General features: G+C 42.9%; 1 protein-coding gene across 2 annotated transcripts in view; it reads left to right on the top strand.

Moving 5' to 3' along the window:
- Nucleotides 1-4613: 4613 nt before the first annotated feature.
- Nucleotides 4614-20218, top strand: part of CLNK (cytokine dependent hematopoietic cell linker) — a 159861-nt gene continuing 144256 nt past the window's right edge. Inside the window, exon 1 of one of the 2 annotated variants that reach the window (XM_019716570.2) lies at nucleotides 4614-5378. In XM_019716570.2, coding sequence (XP_019572129.2) covers nucleotides 5376-5378 — 3 coding nt within the window. In that variant the 5' untranslated portion in view covers nucleotides 4614-5375. Of the gene's footprint in view, nucleotides 5404-20218 lie in introns of both variants that reach the window. The other variant, XM_074321391.1, reaches the window with a different exon arrangement.

Genomic DNA, 20218 nt, shown 5'->3' with positions numbered 1-20218 from the left:
ACCTGCATCCTTCAGTCCAGTCTTAGTGATATTGGAGCAAAATGGCAATAATAATAATAATAATAATAACAACAACAATTGGTCATCTAGTCAAATTTCAAATTTTTAAGATAAGAAAAATTTTTCAATATACAGTTTCCTTTTCAGGATCTTTGTAAACTTCCAAAATAAAATCACTCAGTGAGCTTTTTGTCCTCATCCTTCACTTTTCAGGAGCTAAGAATAACTTGTCGTAGGTCCCACACCTGGTGAGCCTTAGGTGTACTAACCTCAGGTACTCACGCCTCTCCCGTCCTGGGACTTATTTCATTGCCTCAGTCTGAATTCCATATCTGATACCAGTACAGCCACGGTGAGAGGAAGGAAGAGCCACATTTTCCATGCTAGCCCTCCATCAAAATCCCAAATTTCACTCCTAAAGAAAACAGGACTTCCTTCTGGCCCTGGGTGTTGTGCTGAACTTTGCGGATTGGAGATCTTTGCTCTCCAGTGTGGCTGCCCCCAATCTCTCCATAGACGTCTGACGCAAGAGTAATGAGTGCTTCACATTAACACACAGTATATGAGCCAGGAGCAGGGTGTCAGGGAACTTCCTCTTGGTGACATCTTTTATCCATCAGTTTGATTTCATTTAGCAGAAAAGACATCAGGGCAAGGGGGCAGCCATCCCTTCTATCCCTGCTGTGACTAACGGTGATTCTCAGTGACACAGCTCATTTTAGATACACAGTGGGTGAATTCCTACCACCTGAACCCTTAATACATGCAATCACATATACTTGGCAAAAACATTTTGTTTTTTATACCAGCCCAAAGGAAACTAAGTCAGTCATAGATGACTTTGCAAAGTTGAGTGCAAAATAATTCAACAGTAATGGCAAATTGGTTTACCTTCTACCATTTCAGACAGAGAGTAGAGAAGGAAACCAACTAATTCAATAAAAATAAGGTGGACGGTCCTTAGAGGTTTCCTTAGAATTGAATAGAAAAGTCATGAAGAGTAAAAGAGCCATCATATAAGACAGCACATGGGCCTTGCACACTTTCACCATACCTCCTCCAGTCCCATCCCTATTTTCCACCTATGTATCCATCTGCCCGTCTATCCATCTACCCATTCATTGTCCTATCCATAGCCACCCATCATCTATCATCCGTATCTATCTATAAACTATGTATGTAGGTATCTATCCACCTTCCTCCCTAGTCTTACTTTTTAATTTTCTTTATTTTACAGGTGTACACTGGGCATTTATGGCATCAGTCAGTCCCTCAGTTAGAAGGGATAGCGCAGTTAATGGAGTAAAGACCGACAGGATACATGGGGGGGTCTGACTAGTGACTATATGTCAATTCAGGGGGATTAAGGGTACAAGCGAGGTTAGCACAGGTTCTCTAGGGACTCAGACAGGTGATGCCTGAAAGAGACGAAGTGGATGGATAGGAATTAAACAGTCAAGGAAGGGACGAGGAATGGAATGTCCTGAGACGTGGAGATACACAAAAGAAGTCAGAATCTGGAAAGGTGCGTGTAGGACCAGGTTAAATCTTTGGTTCCACTTTGAAGCTATTCCTCAATAAGAGTCATGAATGTGATTGGAGCTCTGCCCAGAGCACCTGCAACCAAATATAAATACTGCAAGAGCCTTAAGTCCTGTTCCCAGAAATGAGTGAATGTTGATGTCATGTAAAACATTCACACTGTCAACACAGACTTGAGTGGATTGTCAGTTTAGATTATCAACACACATGTTGGGATGTCATCTGACACTCTCTGGAAAGCAAGTCCTGTTGGGAGAGGAACTGGTGGGGGGACAGAAGGAAAGGCAAAAGGAAACAAAGGAAGAAAGTCAGCCCAGCATTAGATGTACGCGTTCCTATCACCACTTGGAGACTTTGCTTTTCCATTTAACATGTCACCATCGCAGGTGAAAACAATTGAGAATTTCAGTTATTATCCAAGTAGGATTAAGAATCTCGTTCCTACACTGACGTGTTGATCTCACACTTTCCTCTTTGGATTCGGTCTTTTAAGCACAGCTTATTAAAAGTCGCTTTAATTGGCATTTTGTTAGAAAGTTAATGCAAATTTACCAAAAATAGCTTGTGAGAGAAGCAGATAAGAGTCAAAAAAAAAAAAAAAACCACACATTATAATTGCACAAATTCTTCTCTTTCATCCAACCTTCTTTTCAAAGGCACTTTTAAAAATGGTGGCTCACTAAGTCTGCCTGTGGCAGCCTTGCCTCCATCATTCCACGTGGGATCTCTCTCCTCCTGCTTCTATTCTGTTCCTGGATTGTTGGTCAAAAGGTTTTCTTACTCACCCAACCAATACTATCGATGATGCATGCTGTCATTGCCCTTTCTACACACATGTTCAGTTTGTTTGACTGTTTTCTGTTTACCCCCTTTCCAAGAAACTGCATTTTCCTGTGTGTCCTTTGAGAACTGTTTATAAATCCTCTATCAGAGAGGTTTCTGTACAGTCAACTTGTATTCTTTTCACAAACACAAGGATTCACATTGCCTATCTTGTACCAGGTAACACAGGTAAAATACGCCCATAATCCTCACCTCCAAAGAGTTCATTGTCTGGTGAGCAAGACAGATAAACAGAAAATTACAATAAAATACAGTATGTGAAATGTTCAAGATCTCGAGACAAAGACAAACTAACACAGCTAAGTCAACAAGGGGAAGTTTTCAATTCCCCCTACCCAGAACATGGAAGGTGCCACAGGCCATGGAATGCTATGAATCCTGTGGGTTACTGGACTTGTCCAAGGTCTCTCTAATAGTTCCTTTATTTGCATGCTCTTCATTCACATACTATCTCTGCATAATAATCAGATTACCCTTCTCCTGAAGCCACTGAGAAGACATTGAATATTTAGCTAAGAAACTTCTTAGCTACTGTCTCTTTCTCTAGCTGGATATCTCTTCCCATTCTGCCTTGCACTCTTCCATTTACACAAACTTGCACACCTGCTCTTCTCTCTCTAGAGCATGTGGGCTAGTAAGACCACTAATGCATGACTCCTCACCATCCTCGTCATCATAGAGACACTCGCGCTTAGCAAACATGTTTGGTGTGTAGTATGTACCTTTCACCAATACTCTTAAGAAAGTTTCATATCCAGTCCACGACATTGGAATTATTCTTTTTGTTTTGCAGAAGAGGAAGTAGGTGCTCAGAGAGTTCCCCTCCCCCGACACTTAGCCAAGGTCCATACCTCAGCTGGGCAATACCTGAGCCCTTTCTGTTGAGAACTGAGGCACAGGCCAGGGATGTGGGACAGACGCGAGGTTCATCAAAGCTGGAGCACAGAGTACAGCTCACAAGACTGGTGAGTCTAGGACAGGCTCTGGGACTGCTCAAATCTCTCCTTCCTGGTTCAATTCTAAGAGTCCTGTCTGTGTGAAGGAGGAAGCTGGCAGAGCTGACAAGACAACCTGGAGCTCCCTCCCTACAGCCAGGAAGACCATTACTCACTGGGCTCGCCACTAACCTGGTTTGACCTGCCAGGGCCACTTAACTTCTCAGGAAGGAGCCCATTTTGTTCAGGATCTCGTAGACACAAAGTGCCCGGTGGGGATTTAAACCCAGGCCTCTGCAGTGGTGCAGCCTGTACCCTTTAGCTCTGCAAGCCTGCAGGCAACACATCAGCTGAAAGTTCTGAGTGTCAGGTCAGCTTGATCTGGTTGCATCTCACCTTCTGCCTGGTTCTGGAGATAGAGTTTTCTCGTCATTTACAAAGCCAACTGCCCAGATGATAGCCCAGGACTGCTCCCAACCCCCAGGCTCTTTCATTACCCCCACACTCTAAGATTGATAACTAGATTGCTACCACAAGCCTTGGGCCCGAGGTCCTATTAATTACCCTTTACTCTCATTCTCCCCAGTTTTTCCACAGCTAAGTCCCCAACTTTCTCTTCCATGGCTTCCTTTCTACCCTCAGACAGAAGCTTCTGCTAAAGGCAATCATGAAGGTTGAAAGCAGCTCCCTGATGTAAGACCTAGTTTATGCTACGATCTTACCACTGCTAATTTCTAAGCATTTCCTGGTTTCCTGTTCCTATATTGTTTTGCTTGTCTCTCAAGCCTCATTTATTATCTTACACAGTTTGACCCCGAAGCTAACTAAAAGACAGAACCACAACCTGACACCCTAAGCAGCAGAATGAAGTCTCGACTTCTCAATATGCAGAGAGTGTGTCCATGGCGACACAGCCATCGCTGCAGCTTTGTCTCGTACCATCGCCGGCTACACCTGTGCTGACCCAGGGCCAATCACAGTGCTTGGACTTCCCTGAGCACACCGCGCTGTTCATCCCACTCTCCATTTACCTTTCTTGAGATGTTCTTTTCTTTCTACTTGGTAAACTCCTGGTCATCCTTTAAATCTAGAGCTTATGGCACCTCCTCGGAAAAGGTGAAACCTCCCTGCCTCCTTGAGAGAGAGAGAGAATGTGTGTATTTCCACTATCTGCTGACAGTCTGCACTACCCGTGCTCTTTTCATGAATTTTTATCATTCCACTCACCTCTCCCCAGAGTTCCACCCAATTTTGCTAGCTTATTCCAGGGCTATAAGATGACAGTCCTGGGGGCCCTCGCGGTTGTCAGACATCTTTAATAGATCATGGCGCTTTTTCTTCCTGAGTCTGCCCATGGTCTCTGAACCCTTTGTCAAGTAATGCTCCGGGCAACCACTACCAATCAATATGAAATGGAAGAGGAACCTCTGATCATCAAAAGAGACGGCAAGCCTCATCCTGGGAAAAGCTATTCGCAATGTACATAACAAAAGATCAGCATCCAGGTCTTTGGATAGAATGCTGACAAAAAAAGAAAGCAAAGAAATGGCACATTTGCTACCTTTACTCTAGGCAGGAAGACTCCTGGTGTGGGCGTGGGGCACTGGGAGACTTGCGTCCCTGAGCTTAGCATTTGGGAACACAACACAAGGAAAGGAGACCAGGGGACCCTGCAATTGTTTGGTGTAAGCAGCAGGTGTGAGTCAGGCTTGTGGCCCCACCTGGGCTCTGCTCACCTGCTTTGTCCCCCAGCCAGCAGTCTCCAGGTTCCTGCTAGCAACGTCCTGTCCTGTCCTGCGTCAGCCTGATTTGGTTCTCCTTGACCACGGCACCCATCAAACAGACCGAGACCGTTACAGACCAAGATCCTTACAGGGAAAGCAGAAAGGGGTGTGCTGTCTCAATAGTCAGTGACATAAAACATTTCGACAGTGAAGGAAGTCTGATGGAGCTGTCTGTTATGGCAGCTGGGACTTGGCTGTAATCTAGAAGACGTGTGGTGAGTGCCGGGGCAGGTCATTGAGCCATATCGCTTGCTGAATTGTGTTGCCTCCAATGGTGAGTCCATCCAACTTTCCTTTTGGTAAGCTTTCCTCAACTATGAAAAGGACAAAAGTGTCCACAGACTGGTCCCCGTAAAATGGGACCAAATAAAGAGGAGGGAAAGATGGGGCTAAGGGATGTCATAACTCCCTCTGACAGGACGATGCTGTTGCTTTTGCTATAATGATCTGAGAGGTGTTACAAGTTGGTTCCAAGCCAGAATGTGAAACTGCAAGATTGTAGGTTAATGGCCTTGCGTGCAACAAAATGGCCAGGTTTTGGTGTCATGGCAAGTGCTAGACCTGGTGGCAAGTTCTTTAACTTCTCTGACCTTTAGCTAATTCAATTCCAAAACCAGGTGAAGGATGTCTTTTCCCAAGGTCACTGTACAGAAGAAATGAGACGCATGCCTGTCAAACCCAACTGGAGTGCAAATACATAGTAGGTGTCTATTAAATAGCAGTCTGTCTCCTTCCCTTACAAGCACTCGTAAGAGAGAAAAGAAAGAGGATGTTTACCTAATGGGTTACAGACTCACATTAAAATGCACTTTGAGGGAGTAAGCACTGGAGACCTGCATTCAGAGCTGCCTACACAGGACAGCAGCTCCAAAGCAGGGTGGACACACAGGAATGTGGGCTCTTCGGGCCCAGGGACGTCTCTTTTCACTCCCTGTAGATGTCTAGCACTTCACTCCACAGCAACACAAAGCTAATATTCTCTGAAAAGTGCCAAAAGCATCTCTGGACAAAGAGAACAGGCATCCAGTCAATAGCCCCTATGAATCATGGGCCCAGCTTGAGAATGCAGACGACATGGTACCCAGAATACAATAGACACTCAGAATGATTGAGTAAATTTATGGGTCTTTCAAAAATACATAGGTGCAAGTTAGGCCGGTAGCAGATAAAAAATAACAATCATAGAAGGTAATATTTCATCATTCATTGATTGTGCTAGGAAATTTGATACACTCATTTCCTCACCAATGGGAAGTATTCCTATTCCCATTGTATAGATAAGAAGACTGAGGCCCAGACGGGTTCTCTAGCTTACCCAGTGTCACATAATTAGTACATAATGAAGCAGGAATGTGACTGTCTCCAAAGCCATTTTTCTTAAAGCTAGCCTCAGCCAGGACTGACGGGGACTTACTCTGACTGGACAGTGAAGGGGTGGGCTGTTTTTCAGAATGACCAGGGTGGCAGTGGCCTGAAGGGAACAGTGCCCAGGGGGTGGTGGGTTGTGGCACAGGGTCCATGGGCAGACACAGGAGCTGTTCTAGCTTCAGGGGTCCTGCCATGGGGGAGATTTGAGCACATGCCGGCAGAGGCACCCCCAACATAGGCAGCTGTGGAGTCGGGAAGCTGTGGGTGAAACCTGGGGGGCAGGGGAAGGTCACAGAGACAATGCCAAAGCCACAGCCACACATAAAAGGGGGTTCTGGCAGGTCATGTACCCTCCTGTTTGTGAAGATTCATCAGTTTTCTGAATCTTGGGTCATGCTCTCTGAAATCTCTCATGAAGGAATTTCCTAAAATGAAATGTTGCAGTGTTTACGGTCCTGTTCACTCCCAGCAAGAGGGAATGACATAAATAATTCACATTACCCTCTTTAGGATCATGTCGGTGAAAATATATCAGCCGATATAATTGTCTGACACTTCGAGGAAGTGATGTTTTAAAATTAGAAGCCCATGAGGAGGGGAGAGAGAGACAGAAAGCACGTGACTCACTTTGCTTCCTGTGGCTATTTACTTTAAAGATAAGCTTTTTAGGGGGGCGGGGGGCCTCAAGTTGCTGGCACATGATGTGCAAGACACCATCTCCAGGTTCTTAATTCATCAGTTTTCACCTCTTCTACCTGTCCTCAAAAAGCATCCGTCTTTCTTTGACTGTCATGGAATTTCAGAATTGAAAGGGATTTGAATAGCATGTAGCCCCATTCAGCACCTGAACACTTCTCCCCACGAGTTACCTGCACCACTCAGTGACAATGGGACCAACACCCTTTACCCCCTCCTCCCACAGTTGGCCTTTCCCAGGCACAGCCGGACCAGTTCACCTCTGCTTATAAACCTGCAGGGACTTCACTTGTTATTAGGATAAAGACTAAAAGCCTTAGTGACCTTGCCAAGCTCCCTCTCATCACAAGGCCTTGCACATGCACTTACTTGTGTGGACTCCCCACCTGTGTGGACTCCCCAGGCCTAGTTAAATCCACTCAACCTCCAGTGCTGTGTTGGAAACAGCCTGCACAGGCTCGTAAGGGCTGACTGTTAAATATTCAGTAATGTTACATGCTGGTTGTTAAACAGAGCTATTATTAAAAAACAAAATCATATAAATGCATGACTAGATTATATTAAAACAAAAGTAATAAGTTCTGAAAATTCATCGTTTCCTGATTATTTTACTACACGGCCCGACTTTCCATGCTATTTGTTTCCAGTTTTACTGAGGTATAATTTGCATATAACACTGGGAGATTAAAGCGCACAACGTGGAGATTTGATGCCCTTACATATTGCAGAATGATTACCACCATCGCCTCACGTAATAACCATTTTTTTTTACGTAATGAGAACATTTACAATCTACTCTCTTAGAAACTTTCAAATATATGATAGAGTATTGTCAGCTATAATCGCCATGCTGTACGTTAGGTCCATAGAATTTATTCATCTTATCACTGTAAGTTTGTACCTTTTGGCCAATATCTCCCCATTTCCTCCACCCCCAGCCCCTGGTAACCACCATTCAACTCTGTTTCTATGAGTTTAGATGTTTGAAGCTTCACATGTAAGTGATTACACACAGAATCTATGACCTTAAGGTCGTTTCTGAATAGTAGAAATGCCATCTAATGGCGGTAACTGTACTTGCCTTTCCAACTGCACATTCAGATATGTCACATCGATAGTCTCCAGGGAACATTTACATGTCAAGGCTTGTTCTTCTCCCCACCCCCACCCACTGGAGAGCCGGCTGGTACACATTTAGCAGCACACCACTGTTTCAAAATCGCCTTCGTCCTCACATCCCATGCCCTTTCCTGGTCCCCAGTTTAGGTCAGATTGTTATGTGGTGTGATCTCATAGGGCTGAATTCCTTTCTTGCAAAGTCTTCTCTTTTTGTGATTACATAGGAACAGTAAACGGCACTACTAAATATGGAGGTCCTATACTCCATGAGAGCAGAATTCTTGTTGGACTTGGCACGGCATCATGAGGCCCCTGGGAACAAAACCGATGCCAAGCTCTGAAGGAGTGCCCAACAAATAGCTAATTGTAGGATGAGTCTCAAACTCAGGTTATTAGAGATGCTTAACCTGAGTTGACATCTTCAGCCCCTTTTAAGGGACCATCATGTGTTAACGCATGAATGAGAGTTCCTCTTAGGAAGAAACTCCTTCTGCAGTAACATTGATAAGCAATTTGAGGTTACGAGGAATGCCTGTAGGGAACAGTGCCCAGGGGGTGGTGGGTTGTGGCACAGGGTCCATGGGCAGACACAGGAGCTTTTCTAGCTTCAGGGGTCCTGCCATGGGGGAGATTTGAGCACATGCCGGCAGAGGCACCCCCAACATAGCCAGGGTGCTAGCAGGAGCTAAGGCACGAAGGAAGGGGCTAAACCCCCTGCCTGACAGGACAGGAGTGGGCAGCCCTGTGGCACGAGGCTGGAGGTCTAGGAGATGTGAACTGTCCTGTGACCAATCCCCTGTGGTTGAGTGGCCAGAGACTGTTTAAGAAGATGTCTGATATTTCGTTTGAAGTTTTTGTGGCTGCGAGGTAAATGACTCTTGATTTAGTCTTTCTCCCTAACTAACCCTTAGGAAAATCTCTACACACAGATGCTGTGTGTGTGCACGTGAGTAGGAATAAAAGAAAGGCCTCCATTTCAAGCTTGAACTGATGCCACAGTATGTGTGTGATGGCGAGATAATTCCTAAACTGAAATGATGGAGCACATGCAAAGGTTGGAAACGAGGGGTGATCACAATCCAGGAAGGGTAGGGATTTAGGGAAGTGTTCTCGGTGGTTCCAGACTTCCAGTACGTGAAGCATAGAAGACTTGGGGTTGTTTGCTGTTGTCGCTGCTGCTTTTCCTCAGGTCTTAAGGCACCGGAAGACTGGGACACATTCCTTTCAGTAGCGGTCCTATTTCTAAACCTAGAGAATAGAATATACTTCATCTGTGGCTGAAAGTCCTCTTTGAGGAAGGGGGAAGGGAAAAGTCGCAGCCAGGCAGTATTCAAATGCAAAAGTAAAAATGCATGACTCCAGTTCAAGGCCATTCTACTTCTCAACATTCAGGTCAACTACACAAATGCATTTATATATTATGTTAAAACACACACACATTAGGATAAATTATTGTTTCATTGATGTTTCTTCTCCCCACAGAACACCTAATTCAAAACTCGTGGCACACATGTAATCTTCCAAACACAATTTGGCAAATACTGGTTTGAAGGAGACAAGAGAGGTTTTGTGTGGGAGGTCTATCAGGGGTTCTCAACGTCGTCATTACTGACATTTAGGGCTGGGTAACCTTCTGTTGTGCGGGGCTGTCCTGTGCATTGTAAGATTTTTTTCAGCATCCCTGCCCTTACTCACAAGATGCCAGACACCCTGCCCCAGTTGTAACAACCAAACACATCTCTAGATATTGTTGAATGCTCCGTGGGTGGCAACATCTGTTGAGAGTCACTGAGCTTAAACCACAGGATGAGAAGGACAGGAGAGGTGTCCCCAGAAGCCCCTAACCCTGTGATCTGGGGCAAGTCTCCCAAGCTTTCTTGCTTCGGTGTCCTCATTACTGAAATAGGAATGTTCTGAGTAGGTGTGCCATGAGGTGACTGGGACAGTCCAGCGTGGTGGTCCAGGTGTAGCCCTGAGAACCTCACCCAGACAAGGTGAGGATTTGATCAGTGCCACGCCTATCGTCTTTCCTGTGGTGTCCATTTGTGTGTATAGAATCTTGGGTGCAGAAAACCGAGTGTAACCTACTTCCCATGTCATGGCACAGCATCAACATTCATTTAGACAAGGCTCAAAGCTTCTTTCCTTCCTTCTATCCCTCATTCCTTCTCATATGGAAGAAACTCATTAGAACGGGAGGCCCTATCATCAAGTATTTTTTGTGCATGTGCATGCTGTTAATTAAAATAAATTCCCTTTAACAAGAAACCTCATTCTCTCCTTTTTAAACTATGGTTTACTATCTATCCATATGTACGTCTACTTCTGTGGTTCTCAACCTTGAGTATACATCAGAACCTCAAGGAGGGCTTGTTAAAAGACTGCTGGGCCCACTCCCAGATTTTCTAATTCATTAGACCTGGGCTGGGGCCCATGAATTTGCATTTCTTACCAGTTCCTGGGTGATGTTTATGCCTCTGGTCCTGTTACCACAGCTGGAGAGCCACTGCTCTCGTTCACGTCTTCTAGCTGCTGCCTCGTGTTCCATTATTTGCACCCTCAGAATTTCACTCATTTGCTCTTCTAATGGACCCAGCCATCTCCACTTCTCTGACTCCACGGAGAGTGCTGCAGTCAGGGTCACGCTGGCACCTGTCCCCTCACATACTGGCCCCTAAGGGTGCATGCATGCTTTCCTGCAGTAACTATTGTAGGATCACGCTTTGGAATGGCTGAGCCTGGCTATGCTTCCACCCAATGTGCATAAATAGCTTTACCCCATTTAACAGCAATGAACTATGAAACAGGAAGTTAATTAAACTGATCCCCTCCGCCCCCACCATTAACACAGCTAGTGAGTAAAGTCTTGGCGTAAACCCTGGTCTGACTCCACCCTGCTGCTTACTTACAAAACAATCTCGAAGAGGCTTTGAGTCCCACCACAGAATTTTCCATAGCTCTCGAACTGACCTTTATTATTCAGCTCTCCCATCAAGGGTGCTTTTCCCCCTCCCTAAACCCCACTGTCTTAAGTTGGCAAAAAAAAAGAAAAGAAAAAGCAATCATTTTATTGAGAATTTTGCCTGCGAAAAGGGTAAAGGCACCTGGTTTTTATGAGCTCTACACAGGTGGGATCTCTCAGCCTGGTGACATTTCAATGTTCCAATGGCATGAAAGCCAATGGCTGTGACACAGTCCCCATCCCAGCTCCTGACAGCCTCAGACTTCTGCCTTGACCTCCAGACAGGGGTGGCTGCGACAGCATTGTGTCTAAGGGAGAAACTCCAGACTCGATGTGATGCTGCACAGATGCCTATAGCATGTTGGCCTGTCGCTTACACTGTGACTTTAAACCAATTACCCTTCACCCTTCCTATGTGTCTATTAGAGTCAGTAAAGCATCTTCATGGCAATGGTCCCATTTGACCTTTATCCCCCCTGCTGGGCAGTTTCAGATAATGCCATTTCCAAGTGGAGGATAAAGTTCCCCGTGGATGATTGTAAGTCACGTGGCTCGTAAGAAACGGAGCTAAAATTCTGAAGTGGGGACGTCCTTCCCACTCTGCCTTATTCGGAAACAATTCTGGGCTTTGACTTCTCCTGCACGAAATGAGAAGGTTACAGAAGTTGTTGGTTTTCAATCTTGAGTGATTTTACAGTTGAAACCTTCGTTATACCATTTATAGGTTGAATTGTGTCTCCCTAGAATTCATATGTTTAAGTTCTTACCACTAGTACCTCCGACTGTCACCTTATTTGGAAATAAGATTTTCACAGATGCACTAGCTAAGATGAGGTCACATTGGAATAGGGTGGTCCCCTTCTCCAACAGGACAGGTTGGCTTCTAAAAAGAGGAAATTTGGACACAGATACCCATGGGACAATACAGCTGAAGGAAAGAATACCCAAAATTGCCAGCAAAGCACCATAAGCTGGGGAGAAGCAATGAACCCCGCCCACACCTTGGTTTCAGACTTCTGGTCTCCAGAACTGTAAGAGAATACATTTCTGTTGCTCCAAGCCCCCCAATTCATGGGACTTCAGTACAGCAGCCCCAGTAAACTTACTATGCACCCTAACACATTCACAACACCCAGTTGATAGACCCCTTTCTTTTCCATTCTAGTTTCTACATGTGCCAGAGTGTCCCTTTAGCTCGCAGAGAGAGGTAGGGGAGAACAGGAGGGGAGGGGGTTGGGAGGGTAGAGAGCTTTCTCTTCCTATAGCTACCGAGTCAACAAGAGAGAAACATCTACATGACCTACACGAGAAATTCATGTATATAATATGTAAACCTTCACACAGTTTCTTTCCTCATAACTAATTATTCTGAAAGCACCTCCCAAACTCGTGTATCTCTGTTCTGTATCTCACAAAGTATCCTACACTATAATTCCTGGGCAAACAAATATACCCCACTCACACACTTCCATTCTCTCTCTCTCTCTCTCTCTCTCTCTCTCTCTCTCTCGCCTCTGGCGTTTTCTTAGACCCCTCCAGAGAATACTAGAATTTCAGTGAACATAAATTAATGTGATATAACTGGAAGAAGCACAAGAAGTCTGGCAATTTAGTGATTTCCAAACAAGTTGTTTCAACAAACATCTATTATCTACTGTGTACCAGTAAGAAATATATTGATGACAGGCGTGGTGATTGTTAGTAAACCTTATTATTACTGCCCAAGAGTCCCAAAGCTGGGAATACCAAAATGAACAAGACAAAAACCCTGCCTCACGGGAAAGGGAAGTGAACAGAAATGCAAAAGAGATTTCCCATAATGCAAAAAATTGCCAATATTTTTCCTCAGTGCCTCACACATTCCGGGCAGTTTTCTGAACACTGTCCACGGGTTATTTTTCTAAACCCTCGTCTCAGTTCTGAGATTTGATCCCATTTGCATCTGTAAAGTCACAAGGAGAAAGATCCTGAGAGGTTAACAACCTTCCCTGAGTTAAAACAATCAGTAAGTGGAAAAAGTGGAATTCAGTCCCTATTTATTGGCTCTCTGAGCCCCCTAATACAGTCTCCTGGCATACGATTAGAAGCTTTACAGACCATATACTTAAGTGGTACGGGAAACAGAGAAGAGCAGCCACTAGCTCTCCCTCCGTGGTGTAACAGGAAGGCACCAAAAGCTACAGAACGGTGGGGGCTTTCGGTTTACAAACGGGGAGAGAACATTCCCACGGAGGAAACAAATGCAGAGAAAAACGGAAACATAAGGAGCCTAGCTGAACTAGCAGGAGATGGGGCTGGGGCCATGCTGTGAGAGCCTAGCGATCCCTGTTTAGGGGCTTGGATTTAATCCTGGAGCTAAATGAAATCTGTCCTGCTGAGTGTAAGGTCTTATCCACCCCTCTGCATAGAATTGGAGACCTACTCCCCTTTCCCATTCTGTATCTACATGACTTCCTGGGTTGTCAGCAGACTAATAATTTGGCACCCAGCTCTGAAAACATGCTTCCTTTATGCAGTCAATGAACAGGTATAAAATTAATGGCGTATATATTTATATTTTTATGCCAAGCAATGTGACAGGTGTTGAGGATAGAATAGGCACTTATCAACATTGGTTGGTTGGTTGGTTGGTTGGTTGGTTGGTTGGTTGGTTGGTTGGTTGAGTTGGTAGTGTATTTGGTTGATGGAATATATAAATGAACTACTGCAAGCTCCCTAAATTCAGTGACCATGTCATGCTCATTCTTCCATTCCCTTAGTGCCTAGTACCATATCTCATATACAGATGGTCTCAATAATTAACTGTTTGAATGAAAAATAAGATGAATAAGTGAATGAAATGTTTATAAATGAATGCATGCATAAGCATATAAAAAAGTGAATGAATTGACTGTATGGACAAATGAACGAATGAACAAATGTGTCCATTTCCACCCTATCTGTGTCTCTCTCTACAGGGAGTGGAGAGATACCTGCACATATCATATTCTCTGTACACTTCCTTTAACCTCATTCCCCAAACACAATCCAGAAGTAGCCCATATTCCAGAGGAGAGGAAGATGTCAATGTGTTCTTTTTATTTTTAATTACACTTTTTAAATTTGAGATTGTTGTAAAATCTCATGCAGTTATTAAAAAAAAAAAAAAAAAAAAAAGCAAAATGCAGTGTGCCCTCTATTCAGTTTCTCCCAGTGGTAATATCTTCCAAAACTGTAGTGAAACATCATAATTAGGATGTGGACATTGGCACAGTCAAGACATAGGACATTATATCACTGCAAGGATCCCTCCTATTGGCCTTTTATATGGACCCGGGGGCTACAAGGAAGGGGGTTCACATTGGTCAGAGAGCACATGATACATGATTTAAACTCTTAAATTTGTTGAGGTTTGTTTTAGACCAGGATGTGGTCTACATTGACATGTTTCGTGGGCACTTGAAAAGAATGTGTATTCTGCTACTGCTGCGTGGAGTGTTCTCTAAATGTTGATTAGATCCTAGTAATCAATGGTGTGGTCGAGTTCGTCTCTACCCCTGATAATTTTCTGTCTGGTTGTACTATTAGTTGTTGAGAGAAGGTGTTGAAGTTTTTAACACTAATTGTGGATGTACCCATTTCTCCCTTCAGTTCTATCAATTCTCTTCATATATTTTGCAGCTCTGTTTTTTCGTGCACACTCGTTTAGGATTGCTATGTTTTCTTGTGGCATTGGGCCTTTTATCATTTATGTTCCTTTCTGTCCGGTAATATTCTCTATTTGATATTAATATAGTCACTCCTGCTTTCCTTTTATTAATATTTGGGAATTAATTAAAATGTTTAAATGGATATTATTTTCCATCCTGTTACTTTCAACTTACCTATATCACTATATTTGAAGTGAATTTCTTGTAGACAGTGTATAGTTGAGCCATAGTTGTGAGATGAGCTTTTCATCTGTTCTGCCAATATCTGTCAGATTAAAGTAAATTTGACCATTTACATTTAATGCACTTATTTATATGTTAGGGCATAAGACTGCCTTTTTATTTTTTGTTTTCTACTTATTCTATTTGCCTGTCTTTCTCCTTTTTCCAGCCTTCCTGTGGGTTATTTGAACATTTATTTTTTAGAATTACATTTTTATTTATCTCTAGTGTATTTGAGTATATCCTTTTGAATAGCTTTTTTAGTGGTTGCTCTGGTATTAATATATATATATATATATATAAAACTTACCATACTCTACTGGTGTTGTCATTTCACCAGTTCAAGTAAAGTGTAGAAAACTTACATCCAATTATGTCTCTCACTTATAACTGTCTTAAATATTTCCTCTATCATACATTTGGAACACACAGTGTTATAATTTTTGCTTCAACCATCAAACATAGTTTAGAAGACTCAAGAGGAAGAGGAAAGTCTTTTTGTATATCTATGTTTTAGCTTACTATGTTCTTTTATCCTTCATGGTGTTCCAAGGTCACTCCTTTTAATACTTTCTTTCTGATTAAAAAACTCATTTTAGTCATTTGTTATAGTAGATATGCTAGTGACAAATTCTTTTAGTTTTTCTTCATTTAAGAATGTCTTGATTTCCCCTGCATTCCTGAAGGATATTTTTGCTATATATAGTATTCTACCTTTATAGTTCTCTTCAATTTTTTTTTCAGCTCTTGCAAAATGTAGTGCTGCTTTCTTCTGGTCTCTGATTTCTACTGAATAATTTACTCCTCTTCAAATTTTCTTTCCCCTATAAGTAAAACAATAAGTAATTTCTCTCTCGCTACTTTCGAGATATTTTCTCTATTTTCAGTTTTCAGAAGTTTGACTACAGTGTGTCTTAATGTGGATTTCTTTGGGTTTTTCCTGTTTGGGATTCACTCAGCTTCTTGAATAAGTAGGTTTATGTCTTTTACAAAATTGGGAAGTTGTCACGTTTCTTTATTTTTTTAACCCTGTCCTCTTTTTCTTCTCTTTCTGGGGACTTTCATTACACAAATGTTAGATCTTTTGTTACAGTCTCACAGGTCTCCGAGGCATCCTTTATTCATTTGTTTGTTCTTTCTTTGTTTGTTTATGTTTTAGTTTATTTTCTTCATGTTGTCCAGATTGAATAATTTCTGTTCTACTTTCAGTTCATTGATTTTTTCCTCTTCACATTCCATCCTCCTATTGAGCCCACCCATTCAGGTTTTTGTCATACTTATTGTAGTTTCACTTCCAAATTTTCCATTTAGTTCTTTTTTACATCTTCAGTTTCTTTGCTAAGACTTTGCATTTTCTTTGCTAAATTCTTATTTTTCCATTTGTTTCAAGCACGTTCTTAATTGCTCACTGAAACATTTTTGGGATGGTGCTGTCAAATCTTTGTCAGATAATTCTAACGTCTTCGTTTTCTTGCTGTTGGCATTTATTGATTGCCTTTTTCTCATTAACCAGAACTTTCTGGTGCTTGGTATGAAGAGTGATTTTCAATTGAACATGTACGTTCTGGGTGTTATAAGATTCTGGACCTCTCTTAAAACCTTGTGTTTTAACTGGCTTCCTCTCTGACAAGCGAAAGAAGATGCTGCCTTCCTACTCCCTGGTGCTGTGTGGGTATAAGTGTCTAGATTCTCCACTTGACTATACACAGTTGGAATGCTGCTTCTTATTGCAGGCAGGGTGGGAGATCTCCTTCTGACTGGGCCTCATTCTTACCTCTCTGTTTGGGGGGCAGGGTAGAGTGTCTCCTTACAACTCCCCAGTAAGCCTCCACGGACACCACCTCACCATGTGTGTGGGGGGAGAAATACCTCATTACTGCCCAATGAGGCTGGAAGTACAGCTACCCCACATGGTCTCCACAGACACTGTGATGGAGAGAAGGCTCATTACTGCCCGGCAGACAGAAAAATTCCAGCTCCCTACTCAACCTCCTCTACCACCACCCCAGCAGGGGGTTTGGGGACCTTAGTTACACTGGGAGGGTGACAGTTTAGGGTCCCCACTCAGCCTTTGCTGGCAGGGGTGGGACACAGTGTTTTTCTGTTGTGTGCAGCTACCATAAAGCAGTTATTTTCTAGAAGTTTTCTGTCCTGTTAGCCTGCCCTTTTCCCATTCCTCTGGGTAGAGAAGGCAATCTTTTGTTGAGGCATTTTTTTATTTATGCCTATCAGCGTTTCTGGATGGCTGGCTTCTTCAGCTCCACGTTTGGGACATGTGAAGCAGAAAAAAACAAAACAAACAAACAAACCTCAGGAAACACATCATCTCGTTGCTCCTTGGGTCTAGAGGTCTCTAGCCAGTCTGCCATCTTCTCCCCACATTTCAGAGTTTCCTTATGTTTTTCCTAATATAATATCTAAGGTGTTTATTTGGACTTAACGGAAAAAATAGATCAAAGTAAATCATCTTCCCAGAAGCAGAAGTCTCAAGGTTTTCTTCATGATTCTCTTGTAGAAATAATAAATTGCTCATCTACTTGGCCTCAGCTGAGACATTTTTGTATTTCTTATTAACCCATTTACTTGACTTTACTAGAATTCAAAACCTCAAAGCCAAAAAAAAAAAAAAGGTGGGAAAAAGGGAAAAAACAAAAACAAAGTCATAAAAACTTCCCTGAGCCAGAGTGTTAATGTTGCCACTTATACAGAAGAAACCTCTTGAGAATTCATTCACACAGAAACTGCTTATTTTTAATTTAGTATTGCTGAAACCTCGATTCTGCCTCATTCACTCAGAAATCCCAATTTTAAAAATAATTTTGCATGCTCAACTTTTGGGTAGATATGAAAAATCTCCCTACCTTTTCAAACAGTAGAGACTCAGGAAGAGAATTCACCCCTTTTTGATGACTCAGATCGTAATTCAAAGCTGCTGGGGCAGCTTTCCCTCTGCCAGGCAACTGCAAGCTCTCCGTGCTCGTTTCTGCAGCTGCCATTCCCTCACCCCTCACTCCTGCTTATCGTGTTCTGGGGGTTCGGAAATGAGATCAGCAGAGCTAACAGAGGTGTGTTAGGCCAAGAGTCAAACGCTTAAGCTGAGAACACAGGGTATGTCCTACCATGCAACAAGCAGGGACGGTGACGTACGGTGGTTTTGATATTAATAATTTTAGTTCCACTAAAGTAATGCAAACATTTTTCAATATTCTTAGTTATACTCTGGGTGGCTAAAATTACCAAACATGCAGAAGTTTGGGGGAAGAAAATCAAAAATAAGAAAGAAGGAAAGAGGAAAGAGAAATTAGTGTTATTTTGACAATGGTGGGTATACCGTTCCCTTGCTGGAAATAAATTTGTGGAGTGTTGGTATGAACCAGATAGTACACGGGGTCCATTATATATATCATTGTTTTAAATGTGTCCTACTTGGCAGAGTCGTGGTAAAAAAAAAACATTGTCCACGTTTTTAAAATGAGAAAACTGGAACGGAAAGTGAAATGGATTGCCCGAGGTCACACACGTTGCAAGCGACGTAGCTTGATTAAACCTCGTTCTGCTCTTGTCCTTTTCACTCTGACGGTGCAGGGCTATACGACCACAAGGGCTAGTGCAGCACCCAGACAACAAACCCCTGCAACATACTGTGTACAAGAGTGCTTCTCAAACTCTGATGGCCACAGACTCCAGTGCAGTAGGTAAGAAAGGGGCCCGTACTTCTAACAGGGCTCCAGATTTTCCTGAGGTGGCTGGTCCATCAACTACATTCTAATTAACAAGGATCTCGAAGATCCATTTTGATAATAAGCAAAGGGATTTGAACATGGATTTGATCTTCAGTTGAAGGTATTTCAGGCAATTCATTGTTACTTGTTCTTTTTAAAAATGCAGTGTAGTCATAAAAATTACATGGCTGCTTCATGACCGATACTGAAGCCCGATAGAAATTTTGATTTAAGGCAAGGAAAAAAAAATCATTTACTTCATAAATGAATTAAAAGGAAGATGTCTGACCATGAAAAGGAAACTAATTCCTTACCTATCACCAGTAGTTTTCAATATTCCTTAGTTGCGTTGATTATAATTTCTAAATCAAAAATCAGAGTATATGATTTAATGGTTTGACAAAAGATTTAAAAAATGAAATTAGGATTTTGTTAAGTTGGGTGACTTTCCCATTGATATCTGAAATATCTCACTATTAAAATCATGGCATAAATATAAAAATAAACCACACACACATGCGTGCAAACACACACATACACACACACACACACACACACACCTACAAGCACATTATCTAAAATACTTTAGAGTAAAAGAGATCTAAGGACCTAAGGATGTTTATATCCCACTGTTGTCCTGATTTTTGAATCTGTGATTGGTACAAATCAAAACAATAGTCCTCGGCATAGTGACCTAAAAGGAAATATTTAGTTCTTTGAACAACATATACATAAGAATGTTCCAAACGACTCTGTTTTCCTTGGTCCTGACTCTAGTCTCTCTTAAGTAACACAAACTATCACAGACAGTTTAATTCACAATCTCGCTTTACTATTAAAAGTGTATATTTATTTAAAAAACAAAACTTCGACGTCAATTTCAATTCTCAGCTCTCCCCTCTCGCCCCGTTGTGAGGGCCTGCACTTTGAGGGTGGGAAATGGCTGCAGTTTGCGGCACCTACAGTCAAGGAAAGGGTCTCTAGTCGGCTTTTGCTCATTCCCCTCCCTAGCACTTCCTCCTACCATCTCCCCCATGTTTGGAGCATGTAGAGCTGGAGAACGAAGGGAAGGAGAGGGTGGCAGGGAAGCTCTTGTTTGGCCAGTGGTGCTGTGAGCTGGTGGTCTGCGTTTGGCAGTTAGGACCATGAACTGTCCAAAAGGGGGTCAGACTCACAGGCCCCTCGTCACCCCTGCCCCGTTGTTGGTGGCTCTCCCTGCGGGTCTCTGCTGTGGGAGATGCCCTCACCTTCCTCTGGCCCTTCTTCTACCTTGTCTACCTTCTCTTAGCAGAGGTCTTTCACTCCTCCAGGTTCCATCATTGACAGGCACTAGGAC

The sequence above is a fragment of the Rhinolophus sinicus genome, linkage group LG02 (genome assembly GCF_036562045.2).
Source record: "Rhinolophus sinicus isolate RSC01 linkage group LG02, ASM3656204v1, whole genome shotgun sequence".
Classification (NCBI taxonomy): domain Eukaryota; kingdom Metazoa; phylum Chordata; class Mammalia; order Chiroptera; family Rhinolophidae; genus Rhinolophus; species Rhinolophus sinicus.
Note: the sequence above shows the minus strand (reverse complement) of the source record. Positions and strands in the feature narration are given on the sequence as shown.